The sequence below is a fragment of the Podarcis erhardii genome (genome assembly GCF_964252035.2).
Source record: "Podarcis erhardii genome assembly, chromosome: 1".
NCBI classification, from domain to species: Eukaryota; Metazoa; Chordata; class Lepidosauria; order Squamata; family Lacertidae; genus Podarcis; species Podarcis erhardii.
The window spans coordinates 95,096,529-95,117,136 of NC_138497.1; the positions used below are offsets into that span (position 1 = coordinate 95,096,529).

Here is a 20,608-nt window from a genome sequence, read left to right on the forward strand (position 1 = left end):
AAAAGCCTGGCTCGGTAGTGGAAATCAACTTGTGAAATTGAATGGGGTAGAACTTGGCAGGGAGGTTACTGTCAAGTCAAAACGCTCTAGGTATCGTATGATGTTTTGCCAGTCTCCGCTTCCCTTCAATGTCTCCACATCTTGTCCCATGCTTTCCTGCCCACTGCCTGCCTTGTTCTTTGTTGGCCTCCTTGGATTCCTGTCTTTCCCCTGATTCCAGCAGGGATGGGGGAGATCTGCCCCACCAGCTCCACTTCCTCTGCCCTGTTCTTCAAATCCTACTTCACCTCTGCCCACCCTCATCTTAGATTTCTCTTTCTCAGTCCACTGCTGACTCTCAGCTCTTCTTTCAGCTGCATACCTATTGGTAGCTTCCCCACAAAGCTATGCCATCAGTGACAAACTGCTTTCCCTCACAGTCCTGAGGGAAAATTTGTAAGCTCATGGAGGAAAATGCAGTTATATGGAGCTTAAACACACATAAAAGCTAGGTCAAATTCCCCTGAGGCATTTAATATCTTTTGTTTACAATTTCATTTATGAATGAAATAATTCCCATGAGGTATCCCAAAGTGATATCAAAACAAAGTAGAACAGTACTGAAAAGTTTAAAATAATGACATAATTCAGTTTTTTCGGAGCAGTTGCAATGTATTCTACATTTCTCGCTACAGAACTCAATTTCTTTCTAGAAAGTGTGTGTTTTCTGTAAACAAAAAGGACCAAAGATTTTTTTTTTAAGACAAGGTTCTTTAATTTGACACTAATGCTCAAAGTGCTTATGCTAAAAGAATCTTCCACATATTTTAAAAATAAATCAATTGCACATATAAACACCATACATAATCCAGCCTGAAGTCCACTCATGACAAGTGGAAAAGAATAGTTCTGCATAAATAGTATGTTGTATCAATCGGCAAAGTACAATTTACATGTAAAAATCTATGTTGACATTTTGTACTACGGAGTGACAGACTGCACATATATACGGACTCTAACTGTATTACTGTTCTGAGTCATGATCCTGGTTCTCAAGAGATGTGCATCCACAGACAGTTCTCTACTGCTCATCCACAGCTTATACTGGATTTTAAACTACCCAGCTATAAACTGTATAACATTCATAGAAATTAATTCAGATAAGCATAGCGTCTGCTTTGGCCCACATATGCAGAGATAGGTAAGATTCCCCCCCCCCACAAAAAAAAAACAATCTATACCTTATTCAAGCTACACAAAATAAAATAATAAGATAAAATGTAAGTATGCTCTCATAAAACCCTCCCACGAGTTCAAGTTGTGAACCTGAAATAGAAAACAGCTCACTGGCATGGAGAAACTTGTCTAGATAAAATTAATATTTCAAGTAGGTTTATTTTGAGCATATCTGTACAATAACTGGGACCTAACACAATGAAAACATTTAAAATGAGCAGCTTTATGTAGGAGATCGCTTTAACATTCATTTCCTTCCTCATAACCAAGATATGCAGCATTCTATAGTATCGAGTAAAACATAGGTCATGTTTCCTTATGACATTTCATCAGAATGACTGGTAGGCTAGTGAATGCCAACATGGTGAGGAGTCTTGTCAGGCTAAATACAGTAATGCGTCTATTGTTTGTGTGCTTGCCAAGAAGAAGAAGAATGGTGGCAGTGTTATTTTGTACAGTCGTACCTTGGAAGTCGAATGGAATCCATTTCGGAAGCCCGTTCGACTTCCAAAGCACGGCTTCTGATTGGCTGCAGGAAGCTCCTGCAGCCAATCGGAAGCTGCAGAAGCCCCGTCAGACCTTCAGATTCTAAAGAATGTTCGCAAACAGGAGCACTCACTTCCGGGGTTGTGGCGTTCGGGAGCCAAAATGTCTGAGTACCTAGGCGTTCAGGATCCAAGGTACGACTGTATTTAGAAAAATTGTGGGTATTTAACTGGACACAACAGGTTTCTGTTGTGAGCCACCCTGTAATCTTCGGAGGAAGGGCGGTATACAGAATTAATTAATGATAGTAATAGTTGAAATGTAAATACAGTTTAACTCAACTGCATCTACTGATTTCTGTCCTGAGTCAGGGATGTGCTCTTATATTCTGTGTTTTGAAATAGTCTATGGCTTCCTACTGCTACTTTTGCTCTCTTTAAAAAACAAACAAACACCACCCTGACCCATTTTTGATGAAACACTCAATCTCATTCTAATAAACTTGAAATCTCAATGCATCCCCAAAGAACAAAACGTACCTGAAACAGAGAGGCAGTTTTATGAAATTATTTGTTCCAGTGTGGGAAACATTATTCTACTGCAGAATCTAATCTGAGACGAGAAGCAGTTAATACATTTTATGAATGCCTCAAGCATAGGATCAACTCCCAATGATCCTCCCATGATGAGCTACCCTCTTGCATCTTGGAGTTGCTAACATGACACACATGCATACATACACGTGTACATACACATGTACATTGTACCATGGGAAATTATTTGGAGAGGGAAGGATTATCCTTTTTCCTCCCAGGCATGATGCTCCCTTTCCAAAAATGCCACTCCAATAGAAGGCTTTTCTTTCTGCAGACTGCAATTGCAAATGAAGGTTGATGCCATTTTGGCTTGTAGGTGATATATAAATAGATAGCTCTTGTTTCTCCAGCTGCCCTCTACAGGAAGGTTGGTTGCTTGTTCTCCCTGTCACAATGCTTGGGTGAGGCAGGGCAGCAAACATGCTTTTTGCCAAGCCTAATTTTAGGAGGAAGGGCGAGTGTGCTGCCCATAACAGCTTCTCTGGTTGGCAAATGTGCCCAAGGACTTGTGACCCCTGCTCAGAAAAATGTCCAGAAGCAGTTGAGATATCTGCAACGGTAACAGCAGTGGTAGCAGATCTTGCTTCCTGCACATGAGATTGTTCTATAACAGTAAAATATGTTTTAGATGTGTTTACCTTTGCTAATCAACCAGAATTTGTCTAACTCATAGAGGAGAATAGACTACTTCTATTTTAACTGAGGAGCATTTCTTTAAACACAATAATCAATACCAGTCACATCGGTTAGGGCTGTGGATTATAAATTGCTACCATGTTCTCAGATATAACTAGAATCTCATATTAAAACTGTATTTTGCTTTCACAAGATGCATAAAAGCAACTAATAGCTGCATGCAAAGGAGCTGGAAGGTAACACAGCCAAATGCTCTCTTAAGTTTTGGGCTAACATATTTACAAACTTGCAACTTTTACGGGGACCTTTAGATATTTCTCCATTTCATTACATTCTCAGATGGACAATGCCTAGCAGAAGAAAAACCGTTTCTCAAACAGGACAATGTTCTATTTTTATGACACAAATTCATTAACATTGGTAAAAATGCCTATACACAAAGTTAGCCAAAAAGTTGATACAGTGCAATTGTTTTGCTTCAAGACAAACAATGAGAAAAATGTTCAAGTATATAAAAGCATCCTTACAAGATGCTATTTAAGTTCTATTATTATTGCACAGATAAGAATTAGTCTTTACTCCATGTTCCATGGAGCCATTTCCTATTAGTTGAGCTATAGATCTATTTAGAGAATTCTCATTCATATTCAAATTGGACATATTTAAAGCATTTCTTAACCCTAATATTTTATTGCTATTTCCATGCCTTCCCTCCCCCGCCCCCCGCTTATTTAAGGCTAATGTTGTGTGTAATATAAATAGTATATTTATAGTAGTGTACAGTGGTGCCCCGCAAGACGAAAAACTCGCTAGACGAAAGAGTTTTCCGTCTTTTGAGGTGCTTCGCAAGACGAATTTCCCTATGGGCTTGCTTCGCAAGACGAAACGTATTGCGAGTTCTTGCAAGTTTTTTCCCTTTTTTCCCCTTTTTCTAAGCCGCTAAGCAGCTAAGCCGCTAATAGCGCTAATCCGCTAAGCCGTCAATGGGCTTGCTTCGCAAGACGAAAAAACCGCAAGACGAAGAGACTCGCGGAACGGATTAATTTCGTCTTGCGAGGCACCACTGTACACATATTCACATCATTGGAGGAAATCCCCTCTCAAATGCTTCAGTCAGCTTTCTCATGCTTCAGGTAGGAAGCAGTTTACTGACTAGCTGTATTCACACAAACCCTCTTTGTAAAAATAAGGTTTATTTTAAGAAAAGAAATCTAGCAGGCACTATTAGAGCAGGGGTGGCCAACCTTTAGCTGTATTTGGACCGTTGACCATCCAAGTTATGGTCCAACATCTGGTTAGCCACAGGTTAGCCACTCCCAATGTACTTTCTTCAAAGAGACTGCATTTCTTGTTAATGGAAGAGTTCACCTGATTCCACTCAAGTTTCTGATCTCACTATGCTGATCAGCCTGCTACCACTGCACACTTTTTGAGAGGACTGGAAGATTTAGGTAAACATTTGCTTCTCCTACTGCAGCACTGCTTTCAATGGATCAGAATGCTCAGCAGGACCAGGTGTGAACCCCTCCAGTCCCAAGGCAAAAACCAATTTGTGCCAGTTGCAAGAAAGGAAAGTTATCAGAACTATGATCCCTGAGGGTTTTTCAGTCTCATGGGAACAGATTCTTCATCTACAAGTTGCTCACTGACTGACTTTTAGCAATTTATTCGTGGCACAAGCAGCATACTTTAAAAAAAAAAAAAGGAAGTTTACAAGTCTTCATGTACCCAACATAATTGAGCTCAGCAATTCTTTCACCCAAGAACCAGAATAGGGCCCCTGATAATAGAAACCCACATTTTGGCCCCAAAGGTGTCAGTATGGAATCTGTAAGTATCACAGTTTGGTGTTGTTGTTTTTTAAAGCCCCCTCAAACTTAATTCACTCTTCCTCTGGCCTACTCACCTAAGTGTGTGAACCCCCCCCCCAAGGACTGGCTGTATACCAGCATTTGAAGAAGGCCAATGCAGTGAAATGAACGAGGGCTACTCCTTTCTTCAAATTACCTTGTAAGAAACTGAACATGAGTAACCTAACCCAAAACAAGTTTACTTAGGAATGTTCAATCCTAAACATGCTTGCTAGGATGCAAATCTTCCTAGTAAGTATGCTTAGGACTGAAGGCTTAAGTCCATCGAAATTACAGCATAATACTCTAGTTTAGTGGTTGGTCTTCAACAAGTTAAGGGGAGATTAAATATTTTCATTATTTAGAATATCAAAAGTGCATGATGTGCAGCTATTGAAAAGTTCCTCCATATTCTGAGCAGCAGATACTTCAGAGAATACAGTGGTACCTCAGGTTACATACGCTTCAGGTTACATACACTTCAGGTTACAGACCCCGCTAACCCAGAAATAGTGCTTCAGGTTAAGAACTTTGCTTCAGGATGAGAACAGAAATCGTGCTCCGGCGGCGCAGCAGCAGCAGGAGGCCCCATTAGCTAAAGTGTTGCTTCAGGTTAAGAACAGTTTCAGGTTAAGAACGGACCTCTGGAATGAATTAAGTACTTAACCTGAGGTACCACTGTATCTTCAAATCACCAGAGTGTACAAAGCAAATAACAGTTCTGGAAGCATCCTAAAGCTGTACCAAAAGGCTAATTCTTTGGATACATCTGCAAGAATCCATAAAGCCACACTCGGCTCAAGTTATTAGCAATGATGGCGACTTATTTTCATGGCTTTTAAATTAAAGGAAACTCTGAGGTATATCTCTAAGGATGCCAAAAATTCTGCTACCAGTCTCAGAGAATTCTGCCTATCAAGAGTGCTCCAGACCAGTGGCAACATAACACTACTGGCGATTTTGTTCCCCACAATTTGTTACCAATGTAAAAACAAAACTTTAATACTGGCACTTATTGAGATGACGCTGTAAACTTCGCCTCTCTTGGGATGGAGGCTGTTTCTCCTGCACCTTCTGCCTGTGATCAGCCGGCCTTCTTGCCACAAGGCAGGTGGAGATGTGTTTGCTCTTCTGGATAGCTGCCTTTGAGAAGAACTCAAATGGAGTGTACTCTAGACGTAGTCTATGGGGTAACCTGGGAGCCCAGTTTAACTCCATGCACAAAGAAGAAATCCAGCCAGTAGCGGAAGCAAGTTCGCCATCAATAGCCATAGGGTTACTACCAGGCTAGGGGAACAGGAACACAAATCTAAAACAAATGTTAAAATGGTATTAGCATAGTTTAGGTACTTTTGCAGATGCTGTTCAAAATAGTCCTTGACAAACAGGAATAGAGGCAGATGCTCTTTGAGAGTCTAAACCTTAATTCATCATTTTTCCAAACTAAAGGAAGAGAAGGAGGGGGAAAGAGTTTTCCAAAGCCTAATTGAATTGTCTGTTTTCGTCCTGCTCTCCTCCTCTAAAACCACTGTAGTGTAAAAAAGTGAACTAGTTCTCCGGTTTGCTAGGAATATAATTCTGAAAATGCTACAAAGAACATCACAGCAAAACAAAACAAGAACTCTCTATTTCACTTAATGACTTTTGAAGGGTTGCTTACCAATAGATGTGAGTCTTGTTAAATTAGCAACTGGAGGAGGATCCTGCTCAGGTGGGCAGAAATCGCAGAAGTCTGAACACGCTGGGCAAATTAGGTTCCCAATATGTACCCATCCATTCATCTGAATATTCACTGTTAGGATTTGACCTGAGCGACTGCACAAATATGACTCATCCTTGACCCAAACAGTCAGCCCACGGGGAGAACAAGAAACCTAAGAAATAAAATTGGACTAGCTAGATTATTGCAAGCATTTATTTAATTTTTAAACCAAGTCTTTTAAGAGACATGTTGCTTGTAGTCGAGCTGTCAAAAGGAAAAGCTAGAACAATTTGTGTGTACCTTCACTTGTTTGCATGCAGATTTGGAAGATGACAGATTGTTGTTCAGGCCGTGTAAGAGGGTATATGCTCACTTTAGAGACTTATACTGTTGGCATAAAACTAATGGGCATGAGGTAGGGAGATATTTTGACTTCCACATGACTATCTGGTCTAATACAATTAGATACAAATATAGAAACATGTAATGACTAATTAAGAGCAATAATGATTTCTAAACAGCACAACTTTACAAAATGCAACCTTAAATTAAGAGCTCCTGCAGTTACCTGGTAACAGCCACTGCCCCAGTCAGGGTAACTGAGTTTCTTTCTGCATTGTTCCATAACAAAAGCTGACTTCTGAATGAGACACACAGAATTTGGTCCATATTTCTCTGCACCATAGTTTTTGAAAGGATCTAAAAAAACCAGGAAAGCACTGTTAACACATACTGTGGACTGCTAACCAGCTTCAGACTATGATTTCAGATCCTAGTTTCTGAGCCTGAAACAAACCTGGGTAGACTCAGATACAGATGCAACATGACAACCATGGGTTAAGCTAAAGAAGCTATGGGTTTCCCTTATATTGGAACCCAAAATTTCTGAAAGATATTAAAGGAAAAAATAAACACAAAACCAACTGACCTGGTTGATTTTCGAGTATTCTACAGTCTGAACTTCGCTGAAATTCACCACTTAAGTGCCAGCTAAATTCCTGACTGAATGGACAGAAGTCCGCAATTTCAACAGACCCACCATAATAAGGCAAATCTTCTGATGGTACCCCATAAAGACGGTCAAAATACTGCAAAAGATACAGTGACAGAGGCAGCTATGAAGGTAGAAGAAGCACAGTAATATCATCACCATCACCTGGTAGTAATAGCAAACTTTAACAACATGTTAAAGAGAACCAAAGCACAAAGCTATAGTTGCTACTGCCATTAATAATTTTTATTTTAGGACCAACAGTATTGCTAGGTACTGCACATACAAGTCTGTTAAGCACAAGAAATGCATTCTCTTTTGACTGTGTGTTGTCTGAACCCTAAACGACGGTTAATCTTAACTATGGTGAGTGGAAACAAACCAGCTGCTTAAACTATGATTTAAAGTTGACTTGTTTCAACAAACTACAGTTTGTAAGTGATTCAACAACAAATCAAGCTGAATCTAAAATGGAAGCAAAAGCTTCCAAATTCTTCCTTGTGGTTGCACTGGAAGAGAAGGAGGAAGTGTCCAGCCCCTCTGCTTGTTCTCATGTCTGAATGAGACTGGTGGTTCATAGAACTCACATAGAGTCACACCCTTTATACCTGATATTCCTGAGGAAGCTGCTGTGGGAATTTCTGTAAATTGCACACTGCCACTGCTCTTTGGTCCTGTCTGCAGGTTAGCTGCAATGGATTAGTCCGCAGAGTGTCACAATATGGATCCACCAATTCTTTCCTGTGAATAAAGTTGAAAACCACAATAAGGGAACTTAAAATCTTTTTATACAACACTTAACAAAAAAAATCACTACTAACCAGACAAACATTAATAGGCTATTGCAATGCCACTGGCATCACAGAACATGCAATCTAAAGAAACATATTCTTACCTTCTCCTCTTGTGATCAATCCAAAACTTACAGCTTTTCATCACAAAGTCACAGCCTTTATCTCGGCCCCAATCAAGCTTTTCTGCCATGTTGTAATTGGCTTTATACCAGCTGTAAACATATGTTGAAACAGAAATGCTATTATTGCACTTCTGAACAGTCAGCAAAAAGTCATTTCAAAACTCTTGCATGTGTTAATCAAGCTACCCAATATGAACCATTTCCTAATGCAGGTAGAGCAAGAAAAGGCAAATGCATTTCTACAAACAGGCACACGTATTGTCGCCTCCAAGATTGCTGCTCCTCTTTTGGCTTAAGAAATGACGCCAAAAAATGGAATTGCTCTTCTCTTTCAATGAAGGAATAAACAATGAAGGCGGGGGGGGGGGGGGGGAGAGATTTCAACAGTTAGCGCTAATGCCACTCTAAGGGAATTCAACTCTGACTAGTTATTGCCAGCCTTTTCCACCCCCCATTATCCACTTTCAACTGGAGGGAAATGCTCAAGAATTACGATTAGTTCAGGAGTATCCTTAATTTGAGGGACGTGGGTGGCGCTTTGGGTTAAACCACAGAGCCTAGGGCTTTCTGATCAGAAGGGCAGCGGTTCGAATCCTCGCGACGGGGTGAGCGCCTGTTGCTTGGTCCCTGCTCCTGCCAACCTAGCAGTTCGAAAGCACGAAATGTAAGTAGAGAAATAGGTACCGCTCCAGCGGGAAGGTAAACGACATTTCCGTGCACTGCTCTGGTTCGCCAAATGCGGCTTAGTCATGCTGGCCACGTGACCCGGAAGCTGTACACCGGCTCCCTCGGCCAGTAAAGCGAGATGAGCACCGCAACCCCAGAGTAGTCTGTGACTGGACCTAATGGTCAGGGGTCCTTTACCTTTTAACCTTAATTTGATTATACAATTTCACATTGCACTAGCAGATAAATGGAAAATGAATGGAGAAATTTTGATTTCAATTTCATGTTAGAATTTAAGTTATTCAACTCAAGGTATAGGCTTTTCACGTGCATTAAAAATAGCTGACTGGAACATGCAAATCCAGAATGGAAAGATTAATCTTAAGACAAAACCTCACATGAAACCCCAATATTTACAAGAACAGGGAGCGGCAACAATATCAACAAAATGATTTGCATAGAAATGTTGCATTGTTTCCAAAGCCTAAAATTCAAACACCTCCAACTACATAAGTTTCTTAACTATGTATTTAAGATCTGTCCAAACAAGGCATATTTATGAGAAAACCAAAACCAACTATACATCCTTACCCAGTGTCTTCCATTAATGCCAAAGTGATGCGGGAGAAGACCCTGTTCTGAGTGTGCGATCCAGTCATAGCTTCATTCTGAAAGTAACCACCCAAAAAACCCGTAAGCTTCGTGACAGAACAGCAACTCATTCCTCGTTTTGGGGTTGGGGAGAAGAAAGAATGTGTACCTTTGGGCATAAGCACTTATTACATAGGCCCATTAATTGTTTCTAACATTTTCTTGGTTATTTCATTTATGATCCCTCCCCATGAAATGGTCTGAAGTGATTTACATGTAAGTGCTATTCCTAAGCCAATTCGGATAAAGTCTGAGATAGTCTTCATCTCCACTTAGGAGGCCTGATGGTAGAGGATTCAATAGGTGTTTAAAGCCAGTGAAGATGGCACCTCCCAGGTTTATAAAGGTGTGGTTTCCAAAGGGTAGGCACTGCCATGCCACACTAGACGTCTAATTCCCACACTGTATGGGACAGGCTTCCTGATGAGCTGATATCTGTAGGAGGCCCTCTCATCACGGTATAAGTGTATAAGCTGACCACAGAATGAGGAGTTGCATGTAGTCAAACACTAGGGGACTGCCCTAAATTGCTCCTCTGGTACTGCTCATTTAAAACAAATAGTAAGAAATGGCAGAGTGGAAAGGTAAAGACAAATGAAGACAAAGGTAATAATTACAATATATCTTCTTTATATATTCAATATATATTCTTTATAATGCATGGTATTCTTTCACAAAGCAAGCTGTGCTGCTCCTCTTTTAAAAACTGCTTTATATAATCCCATTTTATCTAGATTGCAGTGACTGTCCAATTAACAAGTTCTAAGGGAAAGATTAAATAAAATCTGATGATGGGGGAAGGAATCTTTCCAGTGATAAAGCCTACTTTTAAACTTTCATCAATCTGCCATCCTGGAGACAAAGTATCCGATATCACAAAAACCTGTATTTCAGTCTATGATCACCTCGCAAAAAACCCAATAGCTACTGTATTATAATTAACTGTACTGACCTCCAACAATCTCTTTTCCCAATGATTGAGCTCTGTACCCATGCCACCTTGATTTTCAAGTTCCATCCCCTCTAGAAATTGACATCCAAAGTGTTTTCGGGCCTCCTCCTTCAAAAAGATGCACCAGAAGACCGCTGTCAAAATAATTAGCAATACCCTTCCTTGAGAATCAAAACTAACCCCCCCCCCATATTTTAAGTTCCCAGGAGGGGCTTCCTTCATCTTGCACAGATTTCCAATGAAAAGGGTCCCTCAATTCTTCTTCCTACATGTGTTGAAATGTGAGGCTGCTATCATAATGTGGTTCACATGACTGGCAATAGGCAGCCATGCTGGACGGCAGAACAGGCAGGCAAGCAAGCAGTGTGGGTGGCAGGTGCCCCAGGCAAGATGTTTGGGAAGAGAGGCACTTCATAGAGTGATTTGCCCAGCAGCTCCCTGAAGTGCTTCCCCTGTTAAATACAGCTGCAACAATTGTTAATGGAGGGAGGAGGCACTTCAGAGAGTGGTATTGGGCAAAAAAAAGCCCCTCCTTTAAAGCTTGGGGTGAGGGGAAGGGCAAGGTGTAAAGGGAGAAGGGGTTACATATACATGGAGAAGGGAGGATTGTCAAAGGGGTTGGTGGGTAGGTGAGGTTAGTGAATGGAACGAGCCGGAGATGGAAGCTGCTAGTAAGAAATACTATTTAAAGTTCATGAACCTGAGAGTAATAATAATTAAAAAGTTTAAAAATTAATTCACCTATATGAAAAACATAACACGTTCTGATCTCATAATACCCATAATTTAAAGTCTTCAGAATGATTCGGTTATTTGAATCACTTGGAGGAGAAAAAGCATATCTAACAGGTAGCTATGCAAGCCACAATGTGAACAGGCTTTTGCCCAACTTCCTTCCGCTTTAGTAGGCTGAAGGAATACAAGCAGCAACCCAGTGCTGAAGTTTTGTGTCTCTGCTGTGGCTTCATGCCACTCAGGTTCTATGGCGGCATGATGGCAGCTTCCATGCACAGCTTGAGATCTTTCCTTTAGGTCTCTCATTTCTTTGAACTGATATCTTTGGCACACCTGCGATATCCGGAACCAACCCCATTCCCATGTCTGTGGGTGGCCTTGTTCTGGTGCTCTAGTAGTTGGAAAAGGGCCAGCCACTTTACTATTACAAGGATTGATCATTTTTCTAATGAGAATTATTCCTTTTGACATGCACTATTTTACCAGTAAGCAGCTTGCCAGGGATACTGGGAGTAAGCTATTCCTATAATTCTCAAAGTGTTAGATAAACCTCCTAAAGAAGGCAAGGTAAATTGTGTAGATGTCCTTATCTGAGGAAGTTAGTTAGATTTATTCTGATAAAAAGTGAAAATGATACTTACAACTACTTTAGGAGTTATCAGAAGGAATACATTGTGAAGCAGTTTCTTATTGCCCCGTACATCCCATAACCGCACAGCGCTATTTACTACTTTATTGCTCCATTGATATACACCAAGGCTGTAAGGAAGGCAGACTGAATTAACTCGACTGGCAAGCAGGATCAATTCTAAATATGATCAACAGGCTGACATCAGCAAATGTTAAATGCATTTCAAAAAAAATAATATTAAACATGATAACTGTGAAGCTCATGACAGCTGGCTATGAAAGAGGACATGGAAGAAAAATCACCCAAGGAAACAAACCCACTGAGTCACAAGGTATTAAAATGTTGACAAAAGAATTATTTCACAACTAAGTCACATCACTTCCTTCAACAAAACTTCACAGATTCATAAAGTCCAACATAGATTTCAATATATACCTTTCATTAAAGGGTGGCAATCCATTTTGAGATGGGGCAGTCAAAGGATTTCCATCATCATCACGATAAAATGCAAACAGCCCAGCAGAAAAACCCTTTAAGGCAATGCAAAGTCATTTATATTATTTATCATCAACATAAGAAAGCATGTTTTGCCTAGAAGTTAACAAACCTCAAAACAACAAAAAAAGTTGTCTGAAAGTAAAATAAACATACAGTGTAGGCTAAGTTCACATCTATGTCTTTTAGAAGAGAAACAAAAACAAATAATTTTTTGCATGGTGCAACACAAAGATGTTGCTAGTATTTTAAATGAATGCAACAAATAACATATCTTACCAGTGCATGAATGATTTCATGTTTCACAGTAGACAGCATGCCAGCAAATTCTTGTGCTTGGGTTGAAATCATATTCGGACAAAGATTAGCATACCCTGCAATTGGTCTGGGAAATAATGAAAAATATATTTCTATAGAATAAAAACTTCACCGTCTTAGGAACATGCTAAGCTTAATAAATTAATACAAACAATATGCACCCAACAACAACCAAAAATCTAAATTTAGAATGCTAAAGCGCGTAAGCAATTGTAGTTTCACCATTTACACAACGGGCAGCAGAGTGAAACATATTTTCACTCAACCCGCATCTGACCACAAATTAAACAGATTTTGATAATGGTATTGCTAGTAAAATCTCGTAATAAAGAGATGTTGGATTTCTCTGCAAACAATAGAGATGAAGAGTGCAACATCTACTTTAGTAGGCGATTCTTCTAATTTCATGATTCAGGCTACAAACACAGGCATCTACTGCTCAAAAAAGGAACTTAGAATAGACAATTCTAGTACCATTAAGAATTAGTCATTAATTTGAGCAGCGCAGTTCATCTAGTAAACTGGTCAGTTAAAGCCACCTTTGGAAGTCATTACACCAGTACACTTATAAATGAAAGTTAATTTGGAGGGGGAAAATGTTACCTGTCCATATCAGCTTCTAGTTGACAGTATGCTGCATATGCAATAATATTTTCTTGGCCACACCTTTCAGTAGTCAGAGCACTAACATATAACACAAAATCAGCATCTCGAACCCCTTCTTGGTCTCTTACACCAACAGGTCCACAATCCAGCATTTCATTACACGCCCTGCATTGCTAAGACAATAAATTTAGAGGAAATTAGTTTCAAACAGACATAATTTAACAACTGTCTTCAGTCTAACAGAAGAAATTGGGTAACCAACTGCTCAGAGTTGAGGCACTGAAATCAATGGCCATGACTAATTTATAGAATCACAGAATTGTGCATTTTGAAGGGACCACAAGAGTGATCTAATCCAACCCCCTGCAAGGCAGGATTATTTTGCCCAACAGGGGGCTCAAACCCACAACTCTAAGATTAAGAGTCTCATGCTCTACCAACTGAGCTAGCCAGCCATTTAATAGGCCTGCTTTGAGCATGACTTAGATACAACCCATCCTCCTTTCTATTTTTCTTTATCTGATGGAAGAAAGATATTAAGACAATGATTTGCCACACTTATATTGATTTTGTAATACTGCTCACAGCCAATATCCAAAGGGTATAGTTGCACCTGATTATTTTTTTAAATAGCTTTTGAAAGCTATACCCTCCCGGAATCCACAAATGCTTTTTAAGAGCCCAAAGTTCAGAAAATGGCAAGGTGTGTTAGGACCAAATGATATAGAAATAGAGAATGACATTAATGAATGCATAATCATTTCTTCCAGCTTTTCTTTTGGAAAGCTCTCATGCCTACTACACTGTCTTCCAATCCAGAGACATCCTTCAGATTGTGAAAGTGAGGTGTGGGGTGTGTGTGTGTGTAGTACATAGCTGTCAAAGTTTCCCTTTTTAAAAGGGAAATTCCCTTATTCCGAATAGGATTCCTTGCAAGAAAAGGGAAAACTTGACAGCTATGGTGTAGCATCTGAAGAGGCTGTAGTACATTATATTGTGACATCTTATTATCATTGCCCATATGTAGACTGTACAAAGCATATCGTCTGCTATGGTCTACATGCACTGTGCTTAGCCTTAATATCTGGTGCCAGAGAATTTAACACTGGGACGAGATATATGATCACTTTTGATCTGTTCAAGGTTTTTAAAAATGCAGCTTTCATCCGGTTTATCCAGCTGTTTTGTTAACTCAAGGAAAACTAAGGAAGTAAACACTGAAAAGTGTAACACAGGGACTGCCCAAAACTTATTTTATTTAATGAAACTGAAAAAACCATTCAAGTCCATTTAAAAACAAGACATTAAAAACTGAAAACAATTTTTTAAAGTAGCCAAGGTCCATCAACATAATATACTTTTGAGTGTTACTGAACCCCACAATTTCTCTACACTCAAGCTGAAAATTCAATCCTCTCACCAATCTGTTGAACTCAGCTCCTAGTCCTCTCTTCCCTGTTGATTCGCAACATTATTTGCTCTTCTTAACTTCACTTTGCTTGATGCCACTGATTGATTTGCCTTGATACCACAGTTAAGTACCAAAGAAATGGAATCTTCTCATTGTGATACTATAACGAGATTTAAGATTATACCCTTGCAAGCGACGACTGGCACAGTTGACTCATAACTTCTGTTCAGAAATTTGCTACTTATAAGAGCTGCTATGTTTTTCCGGCCAGGGATGTTAACTGTGGATATATAGTGCAACCATTCTCATAAGACATGTTCTAAGAATTAAGATATTTTAATTTGTCCAGGAATATGGATCATGAAGTGTTATTTGTGCTACACAGCTTTATTGCTGCTGTCCATTACATTTTCATTTGTTGGGTTTAGGAGTGGTTTTATTATGATTATAGTATTATATAATTGTTGTTGTAAGCTGCCCTGTGCTCCATTTTTTACAAAGGCTAGGGTGTAGATCAATCAGATCAAAGCAAATCAAAGCAAACATTGCTCAAAGGAACATGTCCCAGTTGTTCCTTTAAAGTCCTGCCCTTACCTGCCCCTCATGTATGATATCAGGTGCAGGGCAGGTAGGCATGGCTTACTGAAAATGAAGGATGCCTGGAAGGCCATCTTTGAACCATGAACTGGAAGTTCCCCACACCTGGGCCGCCGAGGACATAATTACCTGCAGGTGTTCCTCAGGAACTGTGACTGGACCACACTTTGTATATTCTGCACATGCTTTTCGGCAGTATCGGTGAGGGTCATCTTTCTTCCTTAAATATTCATTTGTTACACACTGTCTTAAAACAAATCAGAATTACAGATTTAGTTATCAATGAAATGGATGCATAGAATAAACCCACATAACAGAGAAGCTAGGTATACCAATGTAACCAAGTTAATTTACTTATCAGAATGGAATTACTCTTAGTGGGGTTTTTTGGGTGGGTGGGTGGGAACAATTCTGATCTACAGGCAGAATATAATCTTATATACAGATTTATGTTGACACTTACTATTAAACAACACTAAACCATGTACATACCTGCTTAATAGAATGGTACCAGTAGGTTTCCGTACTTGAAATGTCTCCTCTAAATAGGAAATAGCTTGCGGGAAAAGCTTATTCTAAATGTGCAGAAAAGAAAAGTCTCTTTACACCAAAAAAAAGGAGAGAGATGAAACTAGATTCTAAAGAATGAAGTTCCACTTACTAAGCATATTTTCACAGCTTTGAACTGAATGAGATAAGCATAAAGAGATGCTGATTTTATTGTATTATCAGACAATACTCATGTATCCTGAACTTTAACAAAATCTGCAGCAACGTGATACAAATTAAGATTTGTAGCATACTTCAGAACTTGGTTCACACACAAACTCTGGCTAGTGCTAAAACCACATTTATCATTTCTGTAGTTCTTAATGCTGCTTTTAGTTAAAGTTGCCAAGATAAGGGAGAGTGGAAATTGCACCAAAGAGGGAGGAGGAGGGAGAAAAGTCAGTTTGCTCCTGATCACATAACCACGGTTAGGAGAACACACACAATGTTAGGTCTGCACAAATTTCAAAAGCAGTTTCAGATATGGAGCAGGAAAGCTGTTTAGAAAAGTTAGAATACCACTTACAGTCACGGATCATGCAGACCAGTGGATTGGCGCAATTAAACTAGAACTCCATTCAGCAATAGGCATGACTGATATACATGCAAGAAGGAAGAGTCACATACCTTTATAAGGTGCTTTTTTTCAGGTGGCAATCTATGAAGAAAGAAAACAATAAGGGGAGGGAATTGTTTCTTTTCTATTTGTATGAAATACTATCAGCAACCAATCCCTTTCCACCTATAAAACCAGTTACTCCAGACTCAGTCCTGCAACACAAATCTGTCCCCCTTAGCTACGTATTCCCTATTGCCTTGCCTACTTGTTTGGTGAGGAAAGTAGAAGGTGGACAGGTCTTCCTAGCTATCAGCTAATTCTCCAGTACAGGTAAGATGTCCTCAGGTTGGACATGAGCTCTCCCTAGTGCTTGAATGCAGGAACTAAAAACTGAAGGCATCTCCACATGTGCGCAGAAATACCTCTCAGGTAGGACCAACAGCCCCTTCCCACTCAGAATAAGAATTTTAGAAGGCTGCCATTATACTTACTCCTCAATACTTTTGTCATATACTGTCTTAATTCTTAGTTGTTCATCCACATTTCTCTTTATAACACGATTTTCCTTAAGATAAACTTTATAGATAACCTAAATAAAGAATAAATAGATTTGACTCAACAAATAACATGTATAACTTTTTCTTCAAAAAATATAAAAAACAGATGCATCTATCAGATTTATTTACTAGTTTCCTTTGCACCCCCCCCCCTTTACTATAAAGTTCCAAGGTTATAACAATATAAAATAGTAATAGAAATGACACGGCTGCAATCATTTTGCTTGATGCTGGGAAAGCATTTCACAAAATATATTGCTGGGTTCTTTTTGTTGCTTTGGAAAAGTTTGGGTTCCCACAAGAGCTTATGAAATAGATTATTTCATTTGATTAAGAGAGAGGAACAAGTCTTTTCTTGATATTCAGTTTGTGTCTAGAACTGGTGATTTGTGCCATTAGGCAGAAAAGACCAATTCATGGTTTTGTACGTGGACAAGTAGAATTTAAAAATGACTACATATACAGATTATGGTTTTTTTTTAAAAAAAAAATTGGGTCTGAATAATATATATAAGAATTAATAAAAATTATTAATTTTGGTGAAATTTCTGGCTAGTTGTTAATCAGTCAAAATCCAAAATAATGCCAGTAGGCACTATAAATCTATGTAGTTTATGTGCTAATTGGTAATTTTGTTCATGCCACGGTTGTAACATATTAAAGCTCAACTCCTGCCTATGAGGGGGAGGATGTGGCTTGCTCCCCTCCCCACTTTGGGGAGTGTGTATGCGTCCTTGGGGCGGTGTGTTGCTTGTCACTGTTGCATATTGCTGTGCCCCTGTAGCCGTTTTTCCTTGGCATAGGTGGCTGCCAGCTGCAAGTGTGGGGTTGTAATCACTGTTTGGGAGTGCCAGTGCGTGCCTGTGTGTTTGTTTACAGTTTCATGCTGGGGCAGGCTTTTGGTGCATATGTGTTGATGACTGGTCATGAACAAGTAGAGCAGGTTGTGTATGCCTGGTAGAAGCTGGCAGGTTTGGCTGGTGCTGGCAGGGTTATTATAGATGCCGTGTCACCTGGCATGTAGGCCACAGCCTCTCTGGTAGGGGGGGCGACGGGACAGTTGGATGAAGAAGTTTTTACATCACCAGCAGATCACTGGTGGCCACAACACATGGCAGAGTCTGGAACTTGTTTCGGATTATTATTATTTTTACAAACTTTACTGAAAACTTTTAGAACTATTACCAAACAATCTGTTGTCTTCCAGGACAAATGCATGTACAGATGTTAAGTCATGTATGGAGCCATCTACATGGCATCAAAGCAGACTTTAAACATATTTTCCTTTACAGATTAAGCTCACATCCACAGGCTATACGTCTATCTAAAACAGAGCTTTCCAAACTTTTCATGTTGGTGACACACTTTTTAGACATGCACCATTTCGTGAAACAGGAATTCAGTTTTGAATCATTTTGTGAAACAGTAATACAGGCTGCTGTGATTGAGATGGAAAAGAGATTCCCGTACAGTACTGTTAATAAACAATATAAATTCAGACCATATGGAGTCAAATCCATTTTTTTTTATTCCTCTTATCACCCTCCAATGATGAGCTGAGCATTACATAAGTGCTATATTCCACACATATTGCGTCCAAGTTTCTATGGTGGGAGGGAGTCACCCCCCCATTGGAAGCAACTATTTGTCTTGTTGCTAGGAGTCTTACAGCTTAAACTTCTCTGTTAGGCCATAATCCTATGTACGCTTAATTAGGAGCCAAGTCCGATTGCACACTAAAATAAAATCACATAAACAGGATAAGATTTTCTATTAAATCCATTACCACTGAAAATAACAAGCATTTTTACAAACCAAGTTTTCTGTTAGAGAAAAGTAATGACCATGGGATCTTAATGGGTGGGTAATAACAAAATAAATAATACGATTATTTCCATTTTTAACTTGTGCTATGGGGTGGTTTTTATGGGGTGGTTTTCTTTTTAAGTGCATCATTAGTTTAGACGTCAAGAGAATCATTTGTGCCATAAATGGTGGCAATAGTACTGAGAAGAATTAAAGAACAGAGGATAGCGGCTTCCTTCAGAAAGAAAACTAAGCCTAGCTTCTAATCTCAGTATTTTGTCAATTGGATCACCTTGGCTTTCTACAATAAAGCAGCAGAATAGGCTGAGTCGCCCAAAACAACGGGAAAAGGACGTACCTACCCCGCGAGGTAAATACCAAAACTGTAGAGCCATTTCCCTGTCTTTAGTTTAACATAATGACAAAAAATATCGGAGCGGCACGGCTTAAAGCTATTTTCCCACAGCGTTTCGCGGTCCTCCTTAGGAAAAAATAAGTTGCTGGGATGCGTGGAAGAGACAACCGGCACCAACCAACAGGTTACTGCTTTGCTGCAAACCGCGACACGCATCGGCATTCCCAAACGAAGGATCCCAAGGAAGTGGAGGAGCGGAGAGTTTTAAATCAGATTTCCGAAACCGGTCCCCACCATCCTCACTTGCATTCAAAGCAGGAACTTTTACGAGCACAAATGCGAAAAACAGGCAAAACAGGCGGCCGACAACGCTGCAAACGCGGCAACCGACGGAAAGATGCGCGGAAGCCAAAGGCGAGTCCTAACCATCATTGGCATCCGCGGCTCCAGGCGGAGATCCCGTGTCGCCCTCTTAGCCCCCCCCCCCCCCCCGCTTCCAAAGACCCGCCTCACCTCCCTGGCGCTGGGGATGCGGTGGTGACACACAGGGGCAGAAGCAGCAGAAGCTGGGCCGCAGCCAAGCAGAAGCAGCACCGCGAGGGCGGCGGGGAAAGCGGAGAACGGCCGGGGAGAAGCTTGCAGAGCCCGCCGCCTCTTCGCTCCGGCCGCCATCTTGACAGCGGCCTTCGCTACCGCCGCCTCTCCACGGGCAAGGTCGGTTCCCCCTTCCCCGCGAACCAGTAAGAGAGCGCGGAGCTGAGAGGAGCGCGGTCCTATTGGTCGCACCTCTTTACGGGGCGGGGCGACGGCATCAAGAGAGGAAAGGAGAAAGGGCGGGGGGGGGGAGTCCGTGACGTGACGCCCAGTACTGCAAGCCCAGCCAATTAAGAAGAAGGAGGGGGGGGGGAAACCCTGCCGCCGCAGCCTGATTGGATGTCACTCCAAAGGGTAGGACGTAAACTGGCTGGGAGGTGGAATGAGGCATAAATATTCGCAGGGGTTTGGAGAAATTAGGTGAAAGCAGAGCTAGAGATGTGAGGCGCGTCTGGGGTGCCCCGTGGTTTTCTGAGACGGGGAATTCGAATTTAACGAGGCTATGAAGTAGTCAGTGCCTCATCTCTCAAATTCGAACTGTGGAAGGGGGGAAAAAAGAGTAAAACTCATTCGTCACCCTGAACGTCAATTACAGGATTGCTTTTATTTTTATTTTTTAATTTCAAAGATAGGCTTATAACTGGATTTCCATGACACGAGCATTTAATTATAACCAAGCACAATTAAAATAGGCAATAAAGCAACCCCATTATGAAAATGCAGTAATTAAAGCA

General features: G+C 40.4%; 1 protein-coding gene across 2 annotated transcripts; it reads right to left on the bottom strand.

Moving 5' to 3' along the window:
• Positions 1 to 4,631: 4,631 nt before the first annotated feature.
• LMLN (leishmanolysin like peptidase) lies at positions 4,632 to 19,983 on the bottom strand. Of its 2 annotated transcripts, none has more exons than XM_081871958.1 (17): positions 19,794 to 19,983; positions 17,054 to 17,151; positions 16,631 to 16,661; positions 15,947 to 16,029; positions 15,584 to 15,701; positions 13,444 to 13,619; positions 12,802 to 12,907; positions 12,463 to 12,557; positions 12,038 to 12,155; positions 10,662 to 10,769; positions 9,650 to 9,726; positions 8,372 to 8,482; positions 8,085 to 8,217; positions 7,414 to 7,573; positions 7,054 to 7,184; positions 6,444 to 6,657; positions 4,632 to 6,092 (listed from the first exon to the last, which is right to left on the bottom strand). In XM_081871958.1, exons 1-17 carry the CDS (start codon positions 19,950 to 19,952, stop codon positions 5,992 to 5,994), a joined length of 2,019 nt encoding a protein of 672 aa, XP_081728084.1. In that variant the 5' UTR covers positions 19,953 to 19,983; the 3' UTR covers positions 4,632 to 5,991. The 2 variants fall into 2 exon arrangements, with proteins under 2 accessions (XP_081728084.1, XP_081728085.1); XM_081871959.1 differs by lacking the exon at positions 19,794 to 19,983 and adding an exon at positions 19,288 to 19,727.
• Between the last annotated feature and the right edge of the window lie 625 nt (positions 19,984 to 20,608).

Excerpts from the sequence above, each read along its gene's own strand:
- LMLN (XM_081871958.1), bottom strand. The coding sequence starts at position 19,952 with ATGGCGGCCGGAGCGAAGAGGCGGCGGGCTCTGCAAGCTTCTCCCCGG. Across the intron at positions 17,152-19,793 it reads GCATCCCCAGCGCCAGGGAG|GTTATCTATAAAGTTTATCT; the intron begins GTGAGGCGGGTC and ends TTCTTTATTTAG. Across the intron at positions 12,156-12,462 it reads TTGCCACCCTTTAATGAAAG|CCTTGGTGTATATCAATGGA; the intron begins GTATATATTGAA and ends CCTTCCTTACAG.